The sequence below is a fragment of the Kuraishia capsulata genome, genomic scaffold (genome assembly GCF_000576695.1).
Source record: "Kuraishia capsulata CBS 1993 genomic scaffold, Kuraishia_capsulata_scaffold_4, whole genome shotgun sequence".
Lineage (NCBI taxonomy): Eukaryota > Fungi > Ascomycota > Pichiomycetes > Pichiales > Pichiaceae > Kuraishia > Kuraishia capsulata.
Window position 1 is genome coordinate 1,326,125 of NW_019172953.1, and position 23,623 is coordinate 1,349,747.

At 47.1% G+C, this 23,623-nt stretch overlaps 10 protein-coding genes across 10 annotated transcripts; 5 read left to right on the forward strand and 5 right to left on the reverse strand.

Moving 5' to 3' along the window:
- Positions 1 to 171: 171 nt before the first annotated feature.
- Positions 172 to 1,173, forward strand: KUCA_T00003823001 (uncharacterized protein; the record flags this gene model as incomplete). Its single annotated transcript, XM_022602277.1, has 1 exon — positions 172 to 1,173. The coding sequence occupies one exon, from the start codon at positions 172 to 174 to the stop codon at positions 1,171 to 1,173; it is 1,002 nt and encodes a 333-aa protein (XP_022459836.1).
- An 85-nt stretch (positions 1,174 to 1,258) lies between these two features.
- Positions 1,259 to 2,038, reverse strand: KUCA_T00003824001 (uncharacterized protein; the record flags this gene model as incomplete). Its single annotated transcript, XM_022602278.1, has 1 exon — positions 1,259 to 2,038. The coding sequence occupies one exon, from the start codon at positions 2,036 to 2,038 to the stop codon at positions 1,259 to 1,261; it is 780 nt and encodes a 259-aa protein (XP_022459837.1).
- A 686-nt stretch (positions 2,039 to 2,724) lies between these two features.
- On the forward strand, positions 2,725 to 4,380 carry KUCA_T00003825001 (uncharacterized protein; the record flags this gene model as incomplete). Its single annotated transcript, XM_022602279.1, has 1 exon — positions 2,725 to 4,380. One exon carries the CDS (start codon positions 2,725 to 2,727, stop codon positions 4,378 to 4,380), a length of 1,656 nt encoding a protein of 551 aa, XP_022459838.1.
- Positions 4,381 to 5,209: 829 nt separating this feature from the next.
- KUCA_T00003826001 (uncharacterized protein) lies at positions 5,210 to 6,799 on the forward strand (the record flags this gene model as incomplete). The annotated part of the gene is made up of 1 exon (XM_022602280.1): positions 5,210 to 6,799. One exon carries the CDS (start codon positions 5,210 to 5,212, stop codon positions 6,797 to 6,799), a length of 1,590 nt encoding a protein of 529 aa, XP_022459839.1.
- Positions 6,800 to 7,443: 644 nt separating this feature from the next.
- KUCA_T00003827001 (uncharacterized protein) lies at positions 7,444 to 9,921 on the reverse strand (the record flags this gene model as incomplete). The annotated part of the gene is made up of 2 exons (XM_022602281.1): positions 7,444 to 9,827; positions 9,897 to 9,921. 2 exons carry the CDS (start codon positions 9,919 to 9,921, stop codon positions 7,444 to 7,446), a joined length of 2,409 nt encoding a protein of 802 aa, XP_022459840.1.
- Positions 9,922 to 12,049: 2,128 nt separating this feature from the next.
- KUCA_T00003828001 (uncharacterized protein) lies at positions 12,050 to 13,420 on the reverse strand (the record flags this gene model as incomplete). Its single annotated transcript, XM_022602282.1, has 1 exon — positions 12,050 to 13,420. The coding sequence occupies one exon, from the start codon at positions 13,418 to 13,420 to the stop codon at positions 12,050 to 12,052; it is 1,371 nt and encodes a 456-aa protein (XP_022459841.1).
- A 722-nt stretch (positions 13,421 to 14,142) lies between these two features.
- Positions 14,143 to 16,872, reverse strand: KUCA_T00003829001 (uncharacterized protein; the record flags this gene model as incomplete). The annotated part of the gene is made up of 1 exon (XM_022602283.1): positions 14,143 to 16,872. One exon carries the CDS (start codon positions 16,870 to 16,872, stop codon positions 14,143 to 14,145), a length of 2,730 nt encoding a protein of 909 aa, XP_022459842.1.
- A 590-nt stretch (positions 16,873 to 17,462) lies between these two features.
- Positions 17,463 to 18,701, forward strand: KUCA_T00003830001 (uncharacterized protein; the record flags this gene model as incomplete). The annotated part of the gene is made up of 1 exon (XM_022602284.1): positions 17,463 to 18,701. The coding sequence occupies one exon, from the start codon at positions 17,463 to 17,465 to the stop codon at positions 18,699 to 18,701; it is 1,239 nt and encodes a 412-aa protein (XP_022459843.1).
- A 242-nt stretch (positions 18,702 to 18,943) lies between these two features.
- Positions 18,944 to 19,954, reverse strand: KUCA_T00003831001 (uncharacterized protein; the record flags this gene model as incomplete). The annotated part of the gene is made up of 2 exons (XM_022602286.1): positions 18,944 to 19,878; positions 19,930 to 19,954. 2 exons carry the CDS (start codon positions 19,952 to 19,954, stop codon positions 18,944 to 18,946), a joined length of 960 nt encoding a protein of 319 aa, XP_022459844.1.
- Positions 19,955 to 20,168: 214 nt separating this feature from the next.
- KUCA_T00003832001 (uncharacterized protein) lies at positions 20,169 to 23,531 on the forward strand (the record flags this gene model as incomplete). The annotated part of the gene is made up of 1 exon (XM_022602287.1): positions 20,169 to 23,531. One exon carries the CDS (start codon positions 20,169 to 20,171, stop codon positions 23,529 to 23,531), a length of 3,363 nt encoding a protein of 1,120 aa, XP_022459845.1.
- Positions 23,532 to 23,623: the final 92 nt, after the last annotated feature.

Consider the following 23,623-nt stretch of genomic DNA (forward strand, 5'->3'; position numbering starts at 1 on the left):
TTTCTGATCTTAAATCCCACTTGGTACTCCCAATCTATCAGCCATTTCTTGTCTAATCTCTAATCTTTCTTCAGTCGTGCTCTGCACATCCCGCAGCCTCACGCTAAAAAAATATTCTTTTCCCTCAATCTTCCTACCTCCTTCTTCCCTTCATGCCAACAGCCCTCCACCATGTCAGACGATATACATCGGATAATAGGGAATATTTATATCTCGTCAATAGGACCCATCAATGAACAGGTGGGTCTCTCGCGAAAATACGGAATAACGCACATAGTCTCGGTGATCCCCGGAGACCTGCCCTCCAAATACACGTCCCCACCATATTCACATTTTCAGATCCCAATTTTGGATGACAGAGATGCAGACATGTTGAAATGGATCGACAAGTGTAATAAATTCATTGACATGGCGCTTTATGGTGAGGTTATAGCCAATGGACAAGGAAAGGGTCGCAAGAGCTTGGGCTCCGTGTTGGTGCACTGCGCTCAAGGTTCGTCGCGATCGGTGGCATTCGTGGCTGCATATTTGATGCATTGCTATGGACTTAGTGGCGAAATGGCATTGCATGCTATTCAACGCAAAAGGGATGTCTATCCGGCCGGTTGGTTTGTTTCGCAGCTTGGTGTATATGAAGAGATCCTGAAAAATGGAGACGAGCAGGTAACGGAAAGCGAAACGTATTTGAAATGGACAAAAAGACTGGAATATGGTGAGGATGAAGTGGAAGATACAGGACCAGAAAGAGAGTTGCGATGCAAGCGGTGTCGGCAACGGTTGGCGCTTTCCAGCTCTTTCATCAGGCATATTCCACCAGAATCTGGAACGGCCCAGGCCCAGTTTCACAAGCTCAACAGATGGGGATATGTAGTGAAATCTGAAGAAGCCGCTAGCAATTGTACGCACTTCTTCACCGAAAGGCTGGCCTGGATGAAGGAGGAGCTGGATAAAGGTGAGGTCGAGGGCAAACTCGCATGTCCCAAATGTCAAGGGAAGGTCGGGGGTTACAGCTGGAAAGGCTCGCGATGCAGTTGCGGAAAGTGGATGGTTCCGGGGATTCACTTACAGAGCGCGAAGGTGGACCAGGTCGTACGGAATGCAGAGAAGAAGAACGCAGAAGTGGCCGAGAAGGAAGAGGGGACAGAGAAGGCAGTTCAAAATGCGGTTGTTTAGGCCGTGTTATAATAGATAGCAATAGTTAATCAAACATCATTCATAAATCAAAGGTCAATCATATGGCCTAGCCACTCATCAGATTTCACTCATCAAAGGTCATATCATAGTCATAATCGTCGGCAAATTCGGGGGCCTTTTCGGAGGCCAATCTGCTACTAGATGCAGACGATTGCGCTCCAGCTAGAGTCATAGTAGAGGATCCGACTGTGGTTGCCGTAGCAGTTGAAGCATGAGCAGTTGAACCAAGACCCGTTGAAGGGCCTATGTGCACTCTTCTTAGTCTCGCACAGGAAACGTCACCGTCGTCATCCTCAAAGCCTCTATCTTCAGAGTCGCTGGCCTGAGTTGCATCGTCGTACTCTTCACCGGCCATGAATCCATCATCCATTCGTCTTTCTGCAGCTGAAGAGGTGTCTTCTTCATAGTCCAGATACACACTGTTGTCGTCATTTGCAATGTCGTCGTCAAGATCCACCACATCTTCCACCACCAAAAGTGATTCAGCATCAGCATCGAAGTTTTCCATAGTGCCTACAGCTTGTGGTTCTTCCACTGGTGCTTCTTCGCGATCCTGTTCCTCCTGGACAGCACGCATTGTCTTTCCCACGCCCAAGGGGATCAATTCATCGTGTCCCCAAACTACCAGTCGATCTAAATACTCCAGTCTCGGATTAAATTTCAGCGAAATTCGATGATACTGCGGCCTATCCGGCAGAACCAGACCCTGTGCATGCCGCTCAGCAAGCACTCCAGGCCGATCCGCCGTGTATGCCGATAGCGACGGTTGACGCTGACCATCCTGCTCCTCGGGACTATTCCACAGTCTATGCACGTCTCTTGAAACAATACTAGGTAAATACATGATGCAATCCGGGAGATACTGAAGGTAAACGTGGGTCTTTTTGCTGGCAACTACATATTTACATGTGTTCTCCGGTAGTGTGTTAATTAATTGTGTGTGTATTCCACTACCTTTGTTGTTGCCCAAGATTTGAAACCTTAAGCTGTGCTGAGTTCCGAGCCCCGAACTCTGAACTCCGAGCTCCGAGTTTCGAGTTGAGAGCAGCAAAATTTGACCTCATATGCATGCGCGATTTGAACTGAGCGCAGCATATTGAGACCAACGAAACGCAACAGATTGAAATATGTATATACTGTCCACGCTAGCTTGTCAAAATGACCATACAATTTTACACACTCACGTAGACCGGTGACCAAGCGAAAGCCTAACTGGATCTACTCACATACTGAATGCCCCGCGTTATCTGAAGTTTTCATTCTCCCGGAAAGCACAATGCGCCGTAGGGCAAGGACCAAATGCACGGCTGAATCTCAAAAAAAGTGGGAACATACTATTGGGCATGGTGCAGTAAAAGTGAAATAGCCGTGCATTAATAAGTCAAGTCCGATGTCGTATGTTCAATTCAACAGGGCTCGGGTCTGAGGTAGTATATAGAACATGGAAACGACGCGAACTTGGAAAAGGGGTCTCGTATGCAAAATCGGAGTACTGTTTCATAAAGCGCAATTTTTATCAATAACAACATCATGAACATCATCAACACCCTTTTGCACCGAGTTGAGGCCTTCCGAGAAAAGAACTTAAAACGTTTCCAAAATCAGTATTTGATTTTCTTCGTGGTGGCCACATCGCAATTACTAGATTCCTCAAATATTACCGCAGTCGTGACAACGCTGTCCCAGATTCAGGAAAAGTACGATGCAACGTACCCGACTGCCAGCTGGGCCCTCAGTGCGTATGCTCTGTGTTATTCAAGCTTCATCATGATCACAGGAAGGCTAGGAGATATAGTAGGTCACCATATCATATACACCACAGGTTTGTTTTTGCTGGCAATCTTTCTTCTCGTCACTGCTGTTGCTGAGAACCTATACGTCCTCATTGTGTTTCGCGCTTTACAGGGAATCGCCGCGGCAATGACAATTCCGTCCTCTTATGCCATTGTTGGCCATACTTTTACCGGAAAGGCTTTGAACATGGCACTGGCTGGAATTACCGCAGTAACAACAATGGGAGCCAGTTTTGGGTTCCTCGTTGGAGGGGCTTTCTACAGCACCTCAGTTGGCTATAGAGGAGTCTTTTTCCTTTTCGCTGGTCTTGCCTTCTTGGCTTCATTTCTTTCACTCCTGTGCGTGAAACATACTCCGACTTCACCTGCAAAGTTATCAAACCTGGACCACTACGGGGTCGCTGTCATGCTTGGTGGTGCACTGTTATTGGTCACTGGTCTGACCGAAGGTGGTAATCGTTGGAAATCTCCCAAGGCATACGTTCCAATAATAGTTGGAGTTCTCATGATTGCGCTATTTCTTCTGTGGGAAAAGCGTCTTTATAGACAATTTGCATGGTCGCGAAACTCTGACTTGCTGATTCCAGGCGAACTCTGGAGAATTCCAAACTTCATACCACTTATCATGATCATGGGACTGAACTTTGGTTCTATGTTCACCCAAGCACTGGCCAATGTTGAAATATATCAGTATGTATCACATCACTCAGCTATCATCTCTGCCTTACAAGCTTTCCCGAACCCGATCACAATTTTCTTTTGCACTTTCATCGTTGGTGCAGTTTTTGGTAAAATCCCTCCAAAGTATTGCATTTTTGTGGGTACCGCCTTGAACGTGGTTTCGGGAGTACTTTTGAGCAGACAAGGTGCCGATACACACTCGTATTGGAGATTTGGTTTTATGGGGTTGGTCGTTCTGGGTATCGGTGTTGCATTGACATTAGTCAACACCTTGAACTCATTGATGGTGTCATGTCCTCTAAGTTTGCAAGGTCTGTTATCAGGTGCTGCCTTAACCTCAGCCCAATTGTTCGTCGCTGCATCTTCTGCTGCTATGTCGTCAATTGTTGGCGATGTCACGATTGGAGACTCCGTGGAGGAACAACATAAGCTCTTGAAAAAGTATCGCAATGTGTATTATCTCTCGGTAGGGTTGGCAGGAGCTGCGTTTGTTGTGAACTTCTTTGTGAAAAATGTGTCTGTGACCTCACCTGAGAATAACAGTCATATTGTTGAGTCTGGAACGGAGACGAACGAGTTTGCTCCAGCCAATTCTAAAACGGAAACAGCCAATCAGGAGACTAAGTGTACCAAAACTAATGGAACAGATGATTCCATCCATGAACAGGAACTGGAGATCAAACGGGATGCCTACTTGAATAAGATCGCTTAACATTGCTTGTGATGTATTCGAGAGCGCTGTACATTTCCCGTAGCCCGTCATGTTTACGGCGGCGACATGTTGAACAAAAAAAGCATATCTTGCTTTGTTGTCTTTTGCTCTTTTTTTGCCTTTCGGGTTACGATCTAGATTTTTGAGAAGATAATTCAATAATTTTTGACGCTTGCTAAACGGTTTTCGAAATCAATCTCCTCCGTTTGCTCTCAAAAAGCCACCTGCAGGCCATCTGCAGGCCACAACTTGCATGCGCATCACGATAGGCGTGATGTTAACCGATCTTCAGACAAAATAAAACTGTTTCTACGGAGTATCAAACCGCATAGCCCTCAATAAAAGCTTCCTGACCCTAAATATACAAAACTTTTGGGCTCATTTTTTGAAACCTTTTCGTGAGCTTTGCGTACACATCAATGGTCGAGACCGGATACAAAAAGGAAAGGCCAGCCTTGCATTATGTAGTGCCCGTACAAATGTTTCAAACCAGATTTAGATAGTCCCCGCCAACAACCAATCAAAACTCCCGCAGCAAGGTGGCATAATAGACGTGCAGACCTCGCCCAGATTTACGCCGTCGGTACCATTAATACACGTGATCCCAGGTTCTCCTCAGAACAAAGAGCCCAAAGTCCCCTTCGCTCTGTCCCCTTGTTCCAAGAGCACCTAAGAACAAACCAATTTCTGTCCCTCTGTCTCTTTCGTGAGACTGCGAGCGAGCCCTTGATTTTGAGCACCGCCCTCCGCTTCATAGCCTCAGTTTTGTCTCATATTTCTACGCTTTCAGCCGCCGTTCGCCTCTCCCTTTGTCAGCTGGCTGTTGCAAATGTCCAACAAGCCTACAGCGTCCAGTGCTGCCGGCTCCTCGGCCACGGAAGTTGCCATACGGCATCTAAAGGAGGAGATCTCCCATGAAAGGGACACCCACGATAATGCGTCTCTGCAAATATGGAAGATGTTCAACGACAAGAACACCATATTGCCCAACAACAAGCGCATTCTAAACCTCTCGTGGCGTCTCAACAGCATCGACAATGTCAAGCGCAGAACGGTTTCCGCATCTACGAAACCGTTCATTGCGTCGCCTACGAGTGCGTCTTCGCCCGGCTATCGCGTGGCCAAACCAGACACTAGACCAGGTGCCATAAGGCGGTTATCGATGGCTAACAATCATGCGCAACACGCCAAGTCGTCCGCAGATCCATCCAATGCGGAGTTCGACTACATAGAGCACATTCGCAAGATCTCGCGCGAGGAATTTGCTCCATACCGTACCAGTGCAAACCCGGAGCTGGGGTCAAATCCAATCAACATCGCAGACAAAGACACCAGCAACGACCATTATTCGCCGGAGACGAACAGCCTTGCTTCGACTTCGAACTCGGTTTTTTCACAGTTCATACCACAAGGTCACCAACTCCATCAACAACAACAGCCACAACATACACACCCGGCTGCCGCGGCTCGTCGCCCCTCTTTTGCCTATGACAACAGCGGCGACAACCATCCAAGCGACGCCTTCAATATCGACAGTTTTGTGAACTTCGATTCTCTGAACAATACCGGTGGTGCTCCATTTGTGGACCCTGGTTTTAACGAGTTTGATGTCTTGGATTTCACAAGGTTTGACGAGGATGTGACCAACAGGGTATCTCCAGAGAGAACAGTCAACCCTGGCACTGCAAACTCCACCAACCTCCATCTTTCGAACTACATCAACTCGCTGGAGATTTCTGTCAAAGAAGACACTTCCAAGGCAGGTTTAGGCAAGAGGGCTTATTCCAACTCGCAAAGCCTCTATCACTCCTCAAATGACAAATTCCCCCCACAATTCGACCAGCTCTCGCCTTCGATCATGAACAGTAACGGCGCTGCGTCGAAGATACCACCGCAACAGCAAAAGCAAACTGCTTGCGAGAACTGCTTCACCACGACCACCCCGCTGTGGAGAAAGACAAATGACAATAAATTGCTGTGCAACGCATGTGGACTTTTCTTCAAGCTTCACGGAGTGATCAGGCCGCTCACGAACGTGGGTAATGCCTTGGATCCGGGTAATGACAACAGACCTGTCAAGATGGCGACGATCCCCTCTGTTTCTTCCGTCAACGCGATGACGTCCCCCACCAATCTGCAATCCCAGATTCAGATTCAGCCTGCAGGAAAACGCTCCTTCGATGGCTCCCCGCTGAGTGACGTGGGTTTTGATTCACCAATGGTTTCCGCACCTGCTATGGCGAGGAAGGCTTCTACGCAATCGGTCAAAAACTCGCGTAAAGCCGTCCACAACGGTAAAGTTACCAAGCCCAGGCCCGCTCAGCCAACTGCTGTCCAGTTCGACGTTGCCAAACTCGATGGAGCCCAGATGGGTGAGACTTTGAGCGGCGATTGGGATTGGCTCAAGTTTTCGCTGTGAACTTAAGTTGACGGCCGCGACTCTTATTGATTATGTTATTTTTCCGGGGACAAACAGGTGATTTTTTCTGTTTTTTTTGTTGACTTTTTTTTCGAGCTTGATGTTTTTCCGTATTTCTGGAAGCTTACTACACATTAGAACAATAATCCAGAACGGCTCAGGGTGGCTCAGGATGGCCCAGTGGGTTAGAATGGGCCTAGCCTTATTTGTTTTAAGTAATCAAAAACTGCGCATTCACTGTTGATAATGTAGTTAGTGAAAGCTAGTGAAAGCTAGTGAAAGCTTTTGCAAAGCATTTGTAGAGCATTTATAAAGCACGATTAAACCCTTTTCGTGAAAGATATTGAAGCTCATGGCACAGATTTCATCTATAGCCATTCAATCGTCTTAGTGACCTCCAAGACCGTATTAGTCTGGTCATCATCTACAAAGCCTTCGGCTCATTAAAAACAATGAATACTTGATTTCAACTTATGATATAATATGGAACAGGTTGGTATGATGACATCACAATGGTACAAGAAAAAGGTGTCCTCAATAGGCATTGCCAAATGGATAATTTCACATGGTATTTGACGAATTTTTCAAGCTCTCTTGGCCAATTGGCAGTTTCCTGTGTGGAATCGTCTTTGACCTCGCAGATTTCATTTCTTCTTTCTGCCAAAAAAGCCGCGCTTCTTTTTCTTCTCCTTCTCCTCCTCTGGCTTGGTAGCAGTTGTGAACCCTAGTGGGGTTCCTTCGACGGGAACGGCTTCAGGGACAGGCAAGAACCCAGGCTGCACCTTTCCGGCTGATGATCCGTTGCTATCATCGTCTTCTCTGGAAAGACTTCCGCTCGATCCCTGCTGGTAACCATTGACAGCTTGGGGCTGTTGAGGTTGCGAGATCGAATACGAAGAAGGTTGCTGAGGAGGCATCGAAGGGTATCCGTTGCTGATTCCAAGTCCGTTTGGATTCACGGCCGCCGATTGCGGCTGTGGCTGCTGGGGTCTCCTTCCGTTGCTAAAAGATTGCTGACTTCTGATCATTCCATTGCTGGTGTTGTTCGGTCCATACTGTGGAGCCGGTCCCTGGGAAGGGGGAGCTCCAGCAGGCTGGCCAGGACGAGGCATTCCGGCAGGGCCGCCAAATCCAGGCAACATGTTGGGCATAGCAGACTTCCTGTTTTTACGAGAAGTAGCCTTGAAACGAGACATGTTCACTCCTTGCTCCATGCCTTGGTAATCTGAGTAGAGCATTGCCGAAGACCGACGCTGCTTGGGTTGGGAGAAGATCTGCTGGTTCTGAGGAAGTCCCTGAGGCGGAAGACCGTATGGCAGCTGCTGAGGAGGGAAAGTCGGGGAAGACGATCCACCCTGCTGCAGTTGAGGCTGCAGTTGTTGCTGCGAGAAAGACTGTTGTCTCTGCTGCGTGTAGAGATCCTGCTGGGAAGGGAAAGATCTGATCACATTTCCGTACTGGTCGTATTGTGGAGAAGGTGGCTGTAGAGGCTGGGGCTGAGGTTGAGGCTGTGTGTAGCCGTGTTCCCTCGCGTATGATTGCTGGGCGTAAATGTTGTTGGCAACAGCTTTTGCCTGAGGTCCGGATACCGAATTACGCTGGCTCTGATCGTTGATCACATAAGCAGCAGCCATCTGACTGAGGTCTTCAAGCTCGTCATCTGGGCCAACAGTAGCAGCGCCATTCAAGTTACCGTTGGAGTTTCCATTTACATGGCCATTAACAGTGCCATTAGCAGTTCCATTAGCAGTTCCATTAGCATAACCGTTGGCACTTCCATTAGCATAACCATTCGGGAATTGAGGGGCTGGCTGGAGAGCAGGAATTGGCTGCTGCTGTTGCTGCGATTGAACTGGAACCTGAGGTTGATTCAATTTCTCAATGTTGGCTTCACGGGCAGTATTCTCAGCCTCCAATTCCTGTTGTTTCAGCTTGAGCGCTTTCACATTGGCTGCCGTGCTTCTCAACCAAAAGATCGAAGTTGGAGACTCTGGAGTACTAGTATTGGTACTCACAAACTGAGTCAGAATAGCATATAGGAACTCCAGGTACGGGGTCTTGACTTGGAAATCATCCGCAAGCAAAATGGGCTGTAACAGAAGGAGATCCAGATACAATTCGTTCTGATTGTAGAAGTCGTAAAACATCTTGGGGGCCTCTGCGTAATCAGCAGAAAGCTTTTGGTCAGGATACAATTGCGAGCATCTGTCCAGCAAAGCCTGTTCTGTGTCATAGCTCTTAAAGAGCTTACATCCCATAGTCTTGATAACAGAAATCACCTCAGCGATGAGCCCGCTGATGAGTGGTTTGGCCAAGATTTGCTGCTGGAGCTGCTGGGGAAAGGGTCTTTCAAATAGGATTGAAAGCGGCTCAAGAGCAATTTTTGGCAGGGCAAACTTCCACTGGTAAGACAAGAACTCTATTGGGGTACTGAGCTTGTAGACATCGATTCCCGCGCTCTCTAGCAATCCAGAGATCTGGTTGATAAGTGAAATCTCACGCTGAGAGTACTTAGCATCAACACCACTGCGACCAACATACACCAACTCGCTCTCTTTCTTAGAATCACAGACGGTATAGGAGTTTGGGCCCGAAGAACGAACATCGTAATCAGACATGATAGAAAGCACGATCACCTGTTCCATTTGAAGCGACACCTTGATGAAAGGCTCCAAGTTCACGAAATTTGTTGATTCAATCACCACAGTTGGCGCAAAACCAGATGCTGCGATCTGTGCCTGGATCAACGGTTGTAACTTTGTGAACACAACAGAGAGCTCCTGGAGAGAGACGGCCGATAGAAGGATGAAGTCAAAGGCAGCACGCTTTCCAGCAGAGAGATAACCGTCCAACGAAGAGTAAATCGACGAGGTTGAGAACCTTGAAGTTCCAAATTGCTTGGAGGACCAGTTAAAGCTGGTAGGGCTCGAATCGGAGAGGCCGGAGACGTTGGTGATCACATCGATATCACAACCTTTGCTCTCATAGAGTCTCCAATTGTAAAAGGCCAAATTTGGGTTGTTACCCACTGAAAGAAGTTAGCAAAAGATCGCAGTAAACTGACTCTGAGAGGAACAGATCAGAACAAATAACGTACCTGACATTACCCTAAGTCTGGACATGATGATGGTCTGTGGGTAAGCAAGAGCAGACCAGCTTCAGCAAAGAGGAATGAGTTCTTGATGGATATTCACCGGATTTGGTGAGAACAGATGTAAAAGCTTGACGATCTGGATGAATCGCCTTAACAACAACACCCGAACGGCCTTTGGTGGGTTTGTGTGGAGGATTGTGTGTTGTTGTGGTGAGCCGTGTTGTGTGGAGCTCGGAGCCGAGGCTGATTGAGTTTGGGCCGGAAATACGGATCAGTGCTTTTGTTCAGATCAAGGTGATCGTGGTAGCGGCACAAGACGAGTATTGATCTGGGCTTAATCCGAGGAGAATCTGGGTAACACGTAGCAAGATATCAAGGATTATATGAGTTCTGGCACTGTGAAAAGGAAGCCGAGATGCTTTTTTCCTGGCTTCGAGAGGCCTGTAGAACTGGGAGTTGTTGCAGCACGACCTGTTGGGTTCAAGGCGCGCACAGGGGATATAAAAAAATGGCCTAAGTTATGATTTGAAGTATCTTGAGGTATTCGTATACAGTCTGGGCTTTTACAAGTTTTTGCCTATGGTTTTATAATGGAGGAATGGAACGAGCACCGGGTGCGACTCAGCCTTTAGGTGTTCCCATGTAGGATCAGCCAGGAATGTACGGGCTGCTCCGAAATGCGCAATTCTCCAGTTTCTCGGACCAATTTCGAGGTTTGTATATTAATTTGAGCCACTAAAATAGCCGTTTGTCGAATCAAGCCCAAAGCCTTTTGCTCTTGGCTCCAACTTCCACCAATTCGCACCGACTCCTACGAACTCCATTTGTCTATACATCGGGGTGTTTCACCTGACCCCGACTAAATGGGACGTCGGCTGTACCCCTGGTGTTTGGCATTTTGACCGTGGCTGTCTTAAACCGTTTCTAGCAGAAGCTACGGCGTAGATTATCCGCTTATAATACTAGAAATCACTGATACCCATGATGGGTTCCATCGCTTTGCTCGATAACTATCTCCCATAGTCTTCTATAATTGTTTGCATGAACAGTGCCTCCTTATCACATGACTTTTGCACTGTACACTGTTTTACTAGATGGTACACTACCTCCACATAGAAAACTCTGCGGGCGGTCTCTTTGAGTATCCATCCTCCTTTGGGATTCAAACTTAAACATCCATTCTGAGGCGTCGCTCAGGTCCTTTGCCCTTTGCTTGATTGCCTCAGCTGCGTTGATTCGCGGTTCGGTGGATGTGAGATCAACTGTGGAAAGTGTATCTCCGTCTGATGAGCAAAGCGTTGAATCTCTCGGTCATGAACTTTCGTACATCCTGTGGTCTTGAGGGTCTAGATTGTTTGAGGTTACTCAAATTCCTTCCAGAGGTGTCGTAGATATGTATTAGAGATTCACTACTGGAGATGTAGTTGAACTCTCCGTAGGATCTGGGTGAACAAATACGGCCCGCAAAGTCAAGAGGGTTCCGAACTGTCTGCAGGAACTTTTCAGTACAGTTTTAGCTAATTTGATGAAATCTCCTCAAACCAGGAAAATAACCCTCAGATAATCCTTTAATGTCACATTTGCATCAGCTAATACTGGTCTGGATCGCATCCTCGAAACCCCCTTCATTCAGCTTTATTCGGCAGTTTCCAAGCCTGACATCTCGTCTCAATGTCTTATCTACACTCTTGAAAAGTATCGCTCCTGTTATACTGATTTTCCTTGTTGATCTAAATATCAGAAATCTCCTCAAGTCTTCTCAAGTCTTTATCTGTGTTAATTTTTGAGGTGAAATTTTCTAAAATTATTTCTTTGCGTCATCCGGTTTGGTCACTTTTCTGTAAAATATGAGATTTCCGGATATCTGCATAACCAGTATTTTCCTCATTGATTGTAAACCAAACCACATAATCAAGACACAGCAACCAAGGTGAGAAACAATAAAATAAATGGCAACAGCTTGAATATTTCTTCGACACCGAACAGAATAGCTTACGACGGGAATAATCAATCTCAAAAATATGCCGTTCTGATTTGATGCGGCTCAAGGTCACACTGCAAAGTTCTCTTTTCACCGACGAATGATTACAGCGCGTTCCTAACTCATATTTGATTTTTTTATGATATTTAGCTTCATTTCCCTAGTATATAAACAATCACCAATCAAAGGGAGAAGTGGTCTCTGGGTTGCTGCCCTGGCACTCAACCTCCTTGCAAAGAACCTCAAGCTCAGCAGCTTCGTCAGAAGGAGCCTTACCACCAACGTAGGCTGGGTTGATTGGACCACCCGCAAGCTTCTCTTGAGCCCAGTGATCCTTGACCATGTCCCTCACAACTCCCTGATAGTAAACAACCCCCTGCTCCTTGGTTGGGTGCAAGTACCCAGTGGAGTAGACACCCTGGTTAAGGTTCTTCTGGGTGGCCTCACATAGGTTGTAGTCTTCGATCTCAACGGTCTGTAAAAAGTCGACAAACTCTTTTTTCTGGTCATCCTCAAGACCCTTCTTGGTATAGATGTCGTACTGAAGAATAGTGCGGCCAGGGGCAATTGGCAACACACGGATGGAGTACCAAGCTGGAGAGTAACAGTTGATACCGTTGGTGGGGAAAAGGTACACCCACAAACCGTTGAAGTCACCACCGGGGTTCTTCTTCTTGGTCTCAACCTCCTTCTTTGGAGCAGCCTTCTTTTTTCCAAAACCAAACCAGGATGATTCTTCATCTGGATCGGTGTTGCTCTCAACTTCGGGAATTTCTTCCTTGACGATTTGCGCGTAATGGCGACAGTATCTGGACTTGGGAACCACCTTGTAGGTCTCCATCTTGAACGCGGTACTCAGACCAGGATGTGCCGTAGGACAGTGGTAACATTCCTGGTAACCATCCATAAGAGTCTTCCAGTTGAACTTACCATCAAGCTCGTACGACATGTAGTACTCGTAGTCGGAGAAATCGTATTCATGCATTTCGTCCTGCAGACCTTCGAACCAGCTATCGAAGTTGGTTGGGCCCTCTTCACTTTGGTCGAAATTGACGAAAATCAGACCCTGATCGGTAATATGGGTTCTGATTTCATAAAGACTGTTCTTCTCCTTCTCAAAGCCTTGAACCTGGTCAAAGTGAGGGGCTTTGGTAAGGGTACCCTCTGTATTGTAAGACCAACCGTGGTACTTGCATCCAAGAATGGTAGAAGAACCCTTTTCTTTTCTGACCACAGGATAGGCACGGTGACGGCAAACGTTGTGGAAAGCCTTGATTTCACCGGCTTTGGTCTTGATCAAAAAAAAGTTGATTCCAGTAAAGGTAAAGGCGTAGTAATCACCTGCCTTCTTGAAGCGCGAAGCATGCGAGGTGTACAGCCACGACTTGTTGAAGATAGCTCTCTTTTCCAGTTCAAACACCTTGTCAGATGTCCACCAAGAGGAGGGGAGAGTGTGTTCACCTGGAAGCAGAGCCTCGGCAGGGTTGTCTGCTGGTGGAGCACTTGGGACGACTGCAGGCTTGATAGATGAGACGGCGGATGCCATGATGCAGTATGAGATAAAGGTCTCTGTAGTGGATAGTAGTTTGTGCTTTACAACTGCCCGCGGGTTCACCAAGACTTATATAAATACCCTCTGAGGACACAACACAGCAAATCCGTAAAACTATTCTCACACGAATTCCCCCGAATTCCCGTGGAATTGACATACCCAAAGAGGTCAAAATATGGAGACACCCAGAGATAAGGTACTCGCAGGATCTGATAACGGATTTGTATTACCGTATTAGGAAACCTATTCCATCGGAATTATTGACACCTGCAACTTATTTCTTTATCTTTGCTAATTCGAAAGGGGTGACATTGGTTTTGTTCAAGTAATTCTGACGAGGATTAGGCGAGGAATTATTGGCCCTTCATGGAGTTGGCTTCCGTTTCTACAGTAGCGACAAATCTTTCCGTGCAGAGCTAATGAGCCGCACCGATTAGTCCAGAGAGAGTACAGGGTGATGACTCAGGTTCCGGTGTAATTGCCGGCGGAATAAAATATTTTGTAGCTTGTTATACAATTTGTATGCGTTCGATTGTACATGAGTTTATTGCTGTTAATAGTTCACAGGGTTGTCGCTTTTTTGCCTACACAATAGTCGACCTTATCGTTTTGACTATTCATAATTTTCATTCACCCAACCTCCACCTATTGAAATAATGGCAGTATATCTCGCATTTGGTAATTTTTTCGATTTAGGCTCGCTCATTTCCCCACCATTAGCCAATCAATTTCTGCACCTTATTGCCCGCTAATAAACGATCCTCCCCATCAACAGAGTGACCATCCAAGTACTCAATTCTCTTCAAAAACGCAATTATGATAGACAGAGCAGAAACTCTTCTCTCATGTAACTCGGCCGAGTGCTCTACTAACTGCGAAACATGCTTTTCATCTCGCGAGACCCAGTTCTCTTGGCCTTCCGTAGTGGCAGAAGTGTAGATATGTGAAAAGGCACGAATATCATCCAACGTTTCCAGGTGGATGAAAGAACCGTCTTCCTTCTGCCTTTCTGTCTCAGTCTCTTCTTCGTCAAACACAAACGGATAGAATCCGCGGTTGAACGGGTTAAGCCTCGTATCTAACCACCGCAGATTTCTGCGTGAACCGACCAGCCCGTTAACGATCTGGGCCAAATCGGCAACGTCGTTGCTCACAAGCTCCACCTTTTGAAGATACCTTAGTTTTCCCAGAGCCGCCAAGTCATTCAGCCGATTGAAGTTGAGATTTAGTCTTTCGAGATTGGGGAAGATCTTACTGAAATTTTGCGGAATTTGCTCCAGACCCATGGCAGACAAATTGAGGTCTCGTAGATGTAGCATCGTATAGCGCAATTTGCTGAAATCAACCTTGGTACCAGAAAGGTCCAGAGACTCCACCGTCGCATAATCAAACAGGCTCTGGGAGTTGTGTATGGATCTTGCACTGATAACCTTCAAAGGTGCATCCCCAAAGACCTGCCTGATCCCGTTTCCATCTACATCCAGTATTTCCAGATTCGTCAAGTTGGACAGGTCAAGTTCTGCGAGTCTGTTCTCACTCAAAGCAAGATGGTTCAATGAGCTTTTCCCGTCACATCTAACCGCACTGATCCGGTTGTTGTCCGCCTTGAGAGTTACCAAATCCACTAGCTTTTCAATTCCGCGGATCTCTGTCAGCCTGTTCCCAGAAACGTCCAAAATTTTCAACCGGGGAAGATCAAACTTGCGGAGATCCAGCTCACCCTCCAGTCTGTTATTGCTGAGATTTAGGATGAACAGGTTGCTTAGCTCTTCCAGTCCCACAAGTGACCTGATCCTGTTTCCCGAAACATCTAGTTTATCCAAATTTGCCAGCTTCGAGAGGCCATGGAGACTGTCCAGCAGATTTCCTGCCAAGTTTAGCTCTCGGAGATTTCCGTAAGGCTTGAATGACGCAAGGTCTCCCACCAGGTTGGACGAAACGTTCAAGCTCACAGTTGTCTCGGGGATGCCCTCCACAAACTTGACTTGGTTCTTGGAAATATCTATGCGTTTCAGATTGGGCGCAAACTTGTACAGATCCTTCATGAGAGTGAGGTTTCTCGCACTGAGATCACACTCAGTAATCTTATTCCAATCACCGCTTGGTTTCACTTCCGTCAAAATTCGCGTCCATTTTCCATGGGTGACCGAGTACGAGATATCGCCTGCCTGCGTGACGGAAGTGACATCAGCGAGTCTGAGCTCGGATCGGCTGAAAGTGTGCGTATCATCGAGGACAAACGAGACCTCACGCTTTGGTTTTCCAGCAAAATTATTTCTGCTCAGAACGCCCGTGTTCTCTTTATCGGAATCACTGTTCAGATCCGATATCGCATCAACGGCAGCGAGATTTTCGTCATCAGCATCCAGCGTTGGGACGGCAGTGGGCGCATTTGTGCCCCAGTTATCGAAGTCGGCCTTTGAGATGAAGTTCATGTGTTTTGGTGCTATCTCAAACTCTTTTTTGGGGATAAAATTGAGTGTTTTCGGTATTATCTCAGCAGGCTTCTTCTCCCGGCCCTTTGCTATATCTTGCTTCTTGCTCACGAATGGAGTGGAGATCCTCTCACTTACCGAATCCACAGTCTGAATTGAAAGATCCTCATCTTCTTCTTCTTGAAGCACAGACATTGGTCGGGCATCCTGGCTTTCCATAGTAGTTCCATCAGACGAAAATGAGCCCGGAACCTTCTCGGCAACCTCAAAGTCGGAGCTGTAATCGGGATGTTCGGCATTGGGTTCACCCTCCGATGTGTAGCTTGCACTATTTTCACCACTATCATCACCCACTTCGAGCGGAGGTCCGAGTTTTTTCAGATTGTCGAATATGTCATTGGCGTTGTTCTTCCACCGATCATCGTCTTCCTGAACCACCTTCTCATTTGCACTGAGCCCACCCAGCAAACGATCAAACCGGTTTGTCGTGTACGTGTCAAGCTTGTCAAATACCTTCAGTGGTGAAGAGGGCACTGACGATGCTGTAGAGTTGTGTGAAACGGCAGACTCATTGGGTTTCCTTCCCATGGGATGCCTTTTGAAAGTGTTTTCACCGAAAGAGTCACGTTTTTTTACCGCTTCGGCATACCTCTTCCAAGCTGGAACCGTAAGCTTGTCAGGAGACTCAACCACAGTTCCGAGGTTCTCGCTGAACAACCAGCGAGCCTGCTCTCCGGCTTCGTCATGAGCCTCTGGCTCCCTAAAACTCCAATGTTCGGCTCGTAATGCTTCTGGAACCAGACTTTCGCCGACAGAATTGCGGCTACTGTCTATGAAGGGTGATTCTTCGCCTTTGTCGACTTCTGCGTTGAAGTTGGCGTTTCGCACGTATTTCACGTTTCTCTCTCTGAGCCCTTCCGCGTCTGCAACAGCTACATCAGACTCTGCAACTGATGCTGCGACATCCGACAGCGACGGCTCACCAGACTCGGTGTAGTCGCTAGAATCCATTCTGAAGTTTTTCCAGGTAAAAAATGTCAAACGACCGAGGAAAGTATTAATGAAGACATCCCAAAAATGCGTCTCAGAAGATGCGTTTGAGTGTTTACCTTTTTGATTGGTGACACATCGATCGTTGGCAGCTTAACCGCCGGAGGCCCCCGCAGAGTAGCCGAGCGAGCAACGAGGGTGGGTTACTGGCGGCAAAAGACTTGATATTGGGACAACAGAAAGTGTAGAGGAACAAGAACAAGGCTTTCAACCGTCAAAATTCTTGAATATTCTTTGTCATTTGATTGGATTGGACCCTTTTGTACTTCTAACGTTCTACTACCTAAAGCCTGCCGGGGCACGCCCTAAATTTGCTAGCCACTTCGTGCCCCACCAAAGTTTAATGTGGAACGCGGTTTTTGTAAACACAGCACATCCACGGTTTGCGTAGTTGTTTCTTTCCACAAATTCACAGTCGAGTGACAGATTTGGTCAAGCTAAAAGTCATCCGGAAGCCAGTTATTCCAGCTAGAAGCGTGGTTGGTTTTAATTTGGACAAAGAGCGATATATAGCGCATTACAGAGAGCCAATCTAGAGCCATTCCACAGCAATGCCTCCGTTGCACCAACAGAAGAATCCCCTGAGTTCTTCTCCCTCCAGGATGTTTGACAATTTCATCTTTGGGGACCAGACGCCTAGGATTCGACCACGCCATCCGGAGTCAACCCATGAGTCCTGGACTCCGTATAATGCAACCGTTGGTCAGGTGCTAGAGAACAACGAACTGTACTACAAGACTAGTCCTACGCTTAGAAGAGACGCTGCCATGCTCTCAAATCACAATGGTCAGCAGATAAACCAGATGGGTCATCCAATTGGATCTTCACCTGCAAATGCCACTCTGGGATCAGCGGACGCCCATTTCCAGTCACTTCTCAATGCCGAATTTCCCTTCAGTACGGGTACAACTCCCGGCGATCGTTTGTTCCGGGTCTCGGATTTCTTGCAAGACGAGATGGCCCCGATGAGTGGTGCCCTGTATGAGTCTCCGACAAAGTTCTACGAGAGTTTACTTGGGAAGGAGAACGAAACACCATACTCCAAGCGCATTGAAGATACACAACTGAGACTGAAGACTCCTCTTCGCGAAGTCACTAACCAGCGGAGAAGCCGATCTCCAGCTAAAAAGGACACGTTCACCACACCCGCAGCCAAAGTGCACCAATCGTCGCCTTCAACGATCATCATAGCGAGCTCGCACGCAAACACGGTTCAGCGGAAGGCCATCAAGAACGAGATTCTACAGAGTCCTACGCCAGCCAAGAATAGCTCCTCGTTCAACAAACAAAGGTTGGAAAGTCCTCAAGTCTCCGTGACTTCCACAGCTCCTACTATGGGAATCTTTTCAGACACCAAGAAGAAGTCCGCGCCCGAAACAAAGAAGCGCGGGCTCACAGACATGCAGAGCGGAATGAACCGGTTCCAGATAGTGATGGCGGATGTGGCAGAATTAGCCAAACCAAAGAAGAAACGGTCGGAGAAGGGATTGAGCAGAGCACACACAACGGTGCAGGCCCAGCCCCAGAACCATTCCCTCCATCGACCATCACAGAACCAGCAACACCAGCAGAAAAAGCCCATCGCAAGGAGCGTTTCTGTGCCCTCGTATCCGGAGGGCTTTTCATTCGATTCCGGGTCTAAGGACATGACCCCAGAACAGTTTCTCGGAAACTTGCTCAAGAACCGTAACCTATTGGACGGCGACGAGGATGCCGGACTGGATGCGCTTTTCGAGGTGGAATTGGACCCGCAATTGCTGGGAGAGGAGCAAAAGTTTGTGGATCAGTGAGGACAGGCCTCACTTTAATGCTTTTTTATCATTGGACGTTTTTTTCTTGGATTTTCTTTCACCTTCATCTTACGACTTTCTATTTTTGCGGAATGCAAAGGCCAATTACTTTACTTCGGAGAACAGCTCCAAGAGCTAAAAAGGTAGAACAGTAGAACATGCCTGATAGCTTAACCAGTCAGTGGTGATCATCTCTCTTGTGCTCTTAGCCTTTTCTCAGCCTGACACTTGATTATCCCTTTTCAACGCCTCTTTGGACCTCTTGGTTTCGAGAACCTCAGCCCGTTAGAGACTGTCTCTTCGACAAGTTTCTCCTCAAACTCACCAACATCAATCTCGGAAGCGTCTCCGGCCTCAATTGTCCTCTCAAACTCAACAGGCAACTGCTTCATGAATGCAGACTTCGATGCCGCATACAACATTCTGTCCCGCACCTTTGATCCAGACGGGCATGTCAAGATAAACGCAACTTTGGAATCACCGTACTTGTACACACTGTAGTTGGGGCTCGAACTGGGAATCTGGTTAGCCAGTCCCGACACACTGGTGACGTTTCCATGGGAACGCAGCGCAACCGACTCATCCGGAAGGATTTCAGCATTGACGTAATCGCCTTTTTGGAGACTGGAGGCCTTGGAAAGCAGCTCGCTTGCAATCTTCAAATTCAGGGTTCCCTCAGAACCATGCTGTGCCAATTCGCGCCTTCTGTTGTCAGCTGAGAGTAACGAAATCGTCTCTTGCTCTTTGACTTTGGCAAGACTCTCTTCCGAAGCCGTTAACGGCCCGGAGGAAGATTCGTGGTCCGAAATCTCTTTCCAGCCTGCACTCGAAATCTCCTCCAACTCGTTCACGAAAACGACTGGCTCAAAAAACTCCAATCCAAGTTCTCTGATGATCGCATTTTTGGTGGATGCATAGAGCATCTTGGACTTAACATGGGCATAGTCTGGTACGAATGATACGAAGGTGTGTTTGTTAGTGCCTTCATTTTTCACCACCAAATAACACGCCTCCGAGTCACTCAGCTTGGACCGGACCAGATCAAGATCAGTCCCAAGTGATTGTGACCCGGCAATGATCTCGTGTGGCAGCAGTTTCTCATCCACGATCTTCACGATTAATGCACGGGATGAAGTGTCTATGTAGTCCTTGAAGGCCGCAATGAGCTCGGGCGAAGCTGGGATTGTTAGACAATATCGCAAGCAGCAAAAAAATCAATTGAACTTACCTGTGATTCCCGATTGACTTGACATTTGCTGCAAGAAGCGTGGGAGTACAAGTGAAATAAATGCGATAATCAGTAGGTGTCACCTGTAATCAGTTGTGATCGGTCGCATTGAGACTGGGCGTGCAGAACACAATATACATATTGGGCACACACGACTGTTTTTGTTTATCAGTGAAAAGTAAACAATCGCATGCCAGTCCCGATCTCGCTACAGACCACCCAAACACCACCTAAAAAACATGCCTGGTACCAACAGCTCTTCCAGAATTGCGGAGATGGCCAGCATGTTTGACCAGCCTGCTTTTTTTCCGTTTCCAAAAAACGGAGACCAGTTGCAACTAAGCGATGTTACCGGGCAGCTGGTTTCGGGAACGGCTCCTGCCATGGTGTGTCAGCTCACCTCTCCGGACACAATTGACTACGAATTTTTGCTTGATTTCTTTATGACATACAGGGAGTTTATTGGTGAGCATTTTTTGCTCGAATTACTGCTTTCGCGGTTTGAATGGTCTCTTAGAAAGGACGATCAGGCAGATACGGCTACTGTCAGGCAACTGGTTACCGTGCGGACCTTCGTAACGATTCGCCATTGGTTGCTGAACTACTTTCAGGACGATTTTGTGGAAAATGTGATGCTTCGGAGAGAGTTTGTGAACTTCATGAATCGGTTAAGTGAGGATGAAGTGCTGTTGAAAGACCCACAGTCGATTGCCAGTCGGTGTCTTATCGACCTCAAGAAAGCCTACATTCGTCTTTGCAACATCTTCTGGTTGACTACAGAGCTGGAGAAATTTGATACGGTTGATTTTGGACGCTTAAAGCTTAGTGTTCACGACGATATGGTGAGACTGTCTGTGATTGGGCTCAAACAGATGACCAATCCAGCGAGACGCAGATCAGGGTTACTCTCGTTGTATGATCAACAGAGTTCTAGTGCTACGAACCTTCTTTTGAGGGAGCATGCCCAACAAAGAACTGGTTCTTATCAGAGCGTAAAACCAAAGCAAAGACTTCCACCCGTTTCTCGCACTTTTAAGAAGCATCAATTGCAGCCAATGCTTCACCCAAAAGACTCGCTTCTCACGTTGAACAAGAGCCGCAGACGGCTTAACGATAATTCTTTGCACGTGAAAGGATTTAACAGACTATCTGGAAAATGGGATGGACAGACCACCACTACCCGTGGGGAGGTCCAGGTGTTTGAGGACTCTCAAGTTAAGACGTATGCCCCCGGAACCCCGCTCAAAAAGATTAACTACGAGCCTCTTCAGCAAATCAGGAGTGTGGATATTAATGTGAAGAAGAGAACTTTATTCAGGTTTAAGAGCAAGAGCAAGAGACAGACTTCAACGCCTGTTAATCCGCAGCCGTTGGCTTCTGCCCTTCCAGTCACACCGAAAAGACAAAAACCCGCAGATATAATACAGTTAGGAAATGACAGAATCGATCTGTTATCTGCACAGGTCATTGATGAGTTTGAGAGTTTACTGAAGGATTCCAACATGAGAAACAGACTGTCTGAACATCTCATGAACGGACGGAAGACCAGCAGAAGCAGCGCCTTCTCACTTTTCATGCCCAATCAGAAGCCGGTGGAGTTGCAGGAGACAGTTCACGAGACTAGCACTAGCTACGAGGACAATCAATCTGTTACGTCTTCACAGTTGTTGGACGGGTTCAACAACAGGCTATCGCAGAATGAAGCTGAGGAAGCTGACGAGGCTGATGAGTCGGGAGACACTTTCAAGTCCCCTTCTGTGACTATGAATTGGTCAAATTCGCTCGACCTTTCAAATGAATCGCGTGGAGAGTTTGCTGCTGCTGGTGACATCATACCGACCGAGGATGAGACTGGTGAGGATATCGCACAGATTCAATCGTTGAAGCTTGAAAGTGAGCCTGAGAGTGACGAAAATGCTCTCAGAACGTTCAACCCGCCAATTGAGTCCGAAGCCGAATCAGACGAGGAAGATTTCATGTCTTCTTTCGAGGAACAGCCAGACGAAATATCGCTAGTGGAAATCGAAGGCACACCTGAATCAGAACTCATCAACCAGCTTGATCACGAGCCTCTGGAAAACAGGTTCTCCGTTAGAATCATCTCCGAACAAAGCCAGTCTTCGTTGAGATCGTATGTTTCTTACGACTCGGATATGTCAATGAATGCCCATGGAAAAGAAGACAAAGGAAAGAACGGATACGCTTTGCTGCGCAAGAAGACTTCCTTCTCGGATCTGAGAAACTTCCAGTCTCAGGATTCCATATCGTCGGTGGTGAACTCATGGGATGAGCTGCCGTTCTGTAACGTGGATCTGGAGGACGATTTTGACGACAATGAGATCGATCTGCCGGATTTCGGAGACGATGTCAGCATGTTTTCGTCAACACATTCGTCTTCGTTCGTGCTGCCATATCCTGGGTTCAGCTCCAGGGCACTTGCAGAGCTGGCTGCCATTCCAGATGAGCCTACTATGGTGAATCCGATTGAAGCAGCTCTGTTGAAGCTGGAAGGAAAGCAGGTAGAAACTGCACAGGTGATATACGGACTGAACGATGAGATGGACTCCATGAATTTGGAAACTGCAGACTCGACGTCTGCAGTTTCTAGCCCTAACGAAGAGAAGCTTCAGGAGAAAGTGAGAGATCTGTTCATTCAAAGAAACCCTGCTTTGCCTTCCCTAAGCAACGACGAAGACCACACGCTCGGTGATGCGAAATTCCGTCTCTCTCAGCAGGACCTCAACAAACTCACCAGGGAGAACCTGACCATTGAAAAAGTTATGAAGGGAGGTCTGCACATATCATTCATTCTGTGCTATGACTCCAAGCTGCTTGCACAGCACTTTACGCAAATTGAGAAGGATGCGCTCCAGGAGATCGATTGGAGTGAGCTCGTGGAGATGAAGTGGAACCAGGAAGTCAAGCCAATCAACAGTTGGCTCAATCTTCTCAACAATGAGCTAGAGAACGTTGCAGCACCTGGTGTCAACCTGGTGATCTCCCGGTTCAACTTAATGTCCAACTGGATTGTCTCCGAAATTCTTCTAACCAAGGATAAGGCAGAAAGAGTCATGACCATTTCCAGATTCATCCATATCGGCCACCATTGCAAGGAGCTACAGAACTACTCGACCATGATCCAAATCACACTTGCTCTTTCATCATCCAAAATCTCCAATCTAAAGGAGACTTGGAAGGACGTCCAAGCAGGAGACCTCCTACTGCTGAAGAGCTTGAAGGATCTCACCAGCCCATTCAGAAATTTCCATAATCTGAGACAGGAGATCGACAAGTGTGTGGTCTCCAAAGGTGTTGTTCCGTTTGTGGGGTTGTATCTGGCCGACTTGACGTTCAACCAGGAGAAACCTAGTTTCAAGAACAGCACCACCGGGATTGTTGCCCCAGAAGACTTCACCACGATTATCAACTTTGACAAATTCAGGATGCAAGCAAAAATAGTCAAGGCCTTGATACGTTTGATCGAATTGTCCAAACTCTACGAGTTCAAGATTGTCAACGACATTCTGTCTAAATGCATCTACATCAAGTCACTCACCGAAGAACAGATGGAGTACTGCACAAGCCAGCTGGTTGACCCGTGATTTTGTCAAACAGTTTTTTATTTCATAATTCATTAACCATTGCATGAGACCTTACAGGAATTGTAGGTGGAAAACCAACCAATTAAAGAAAT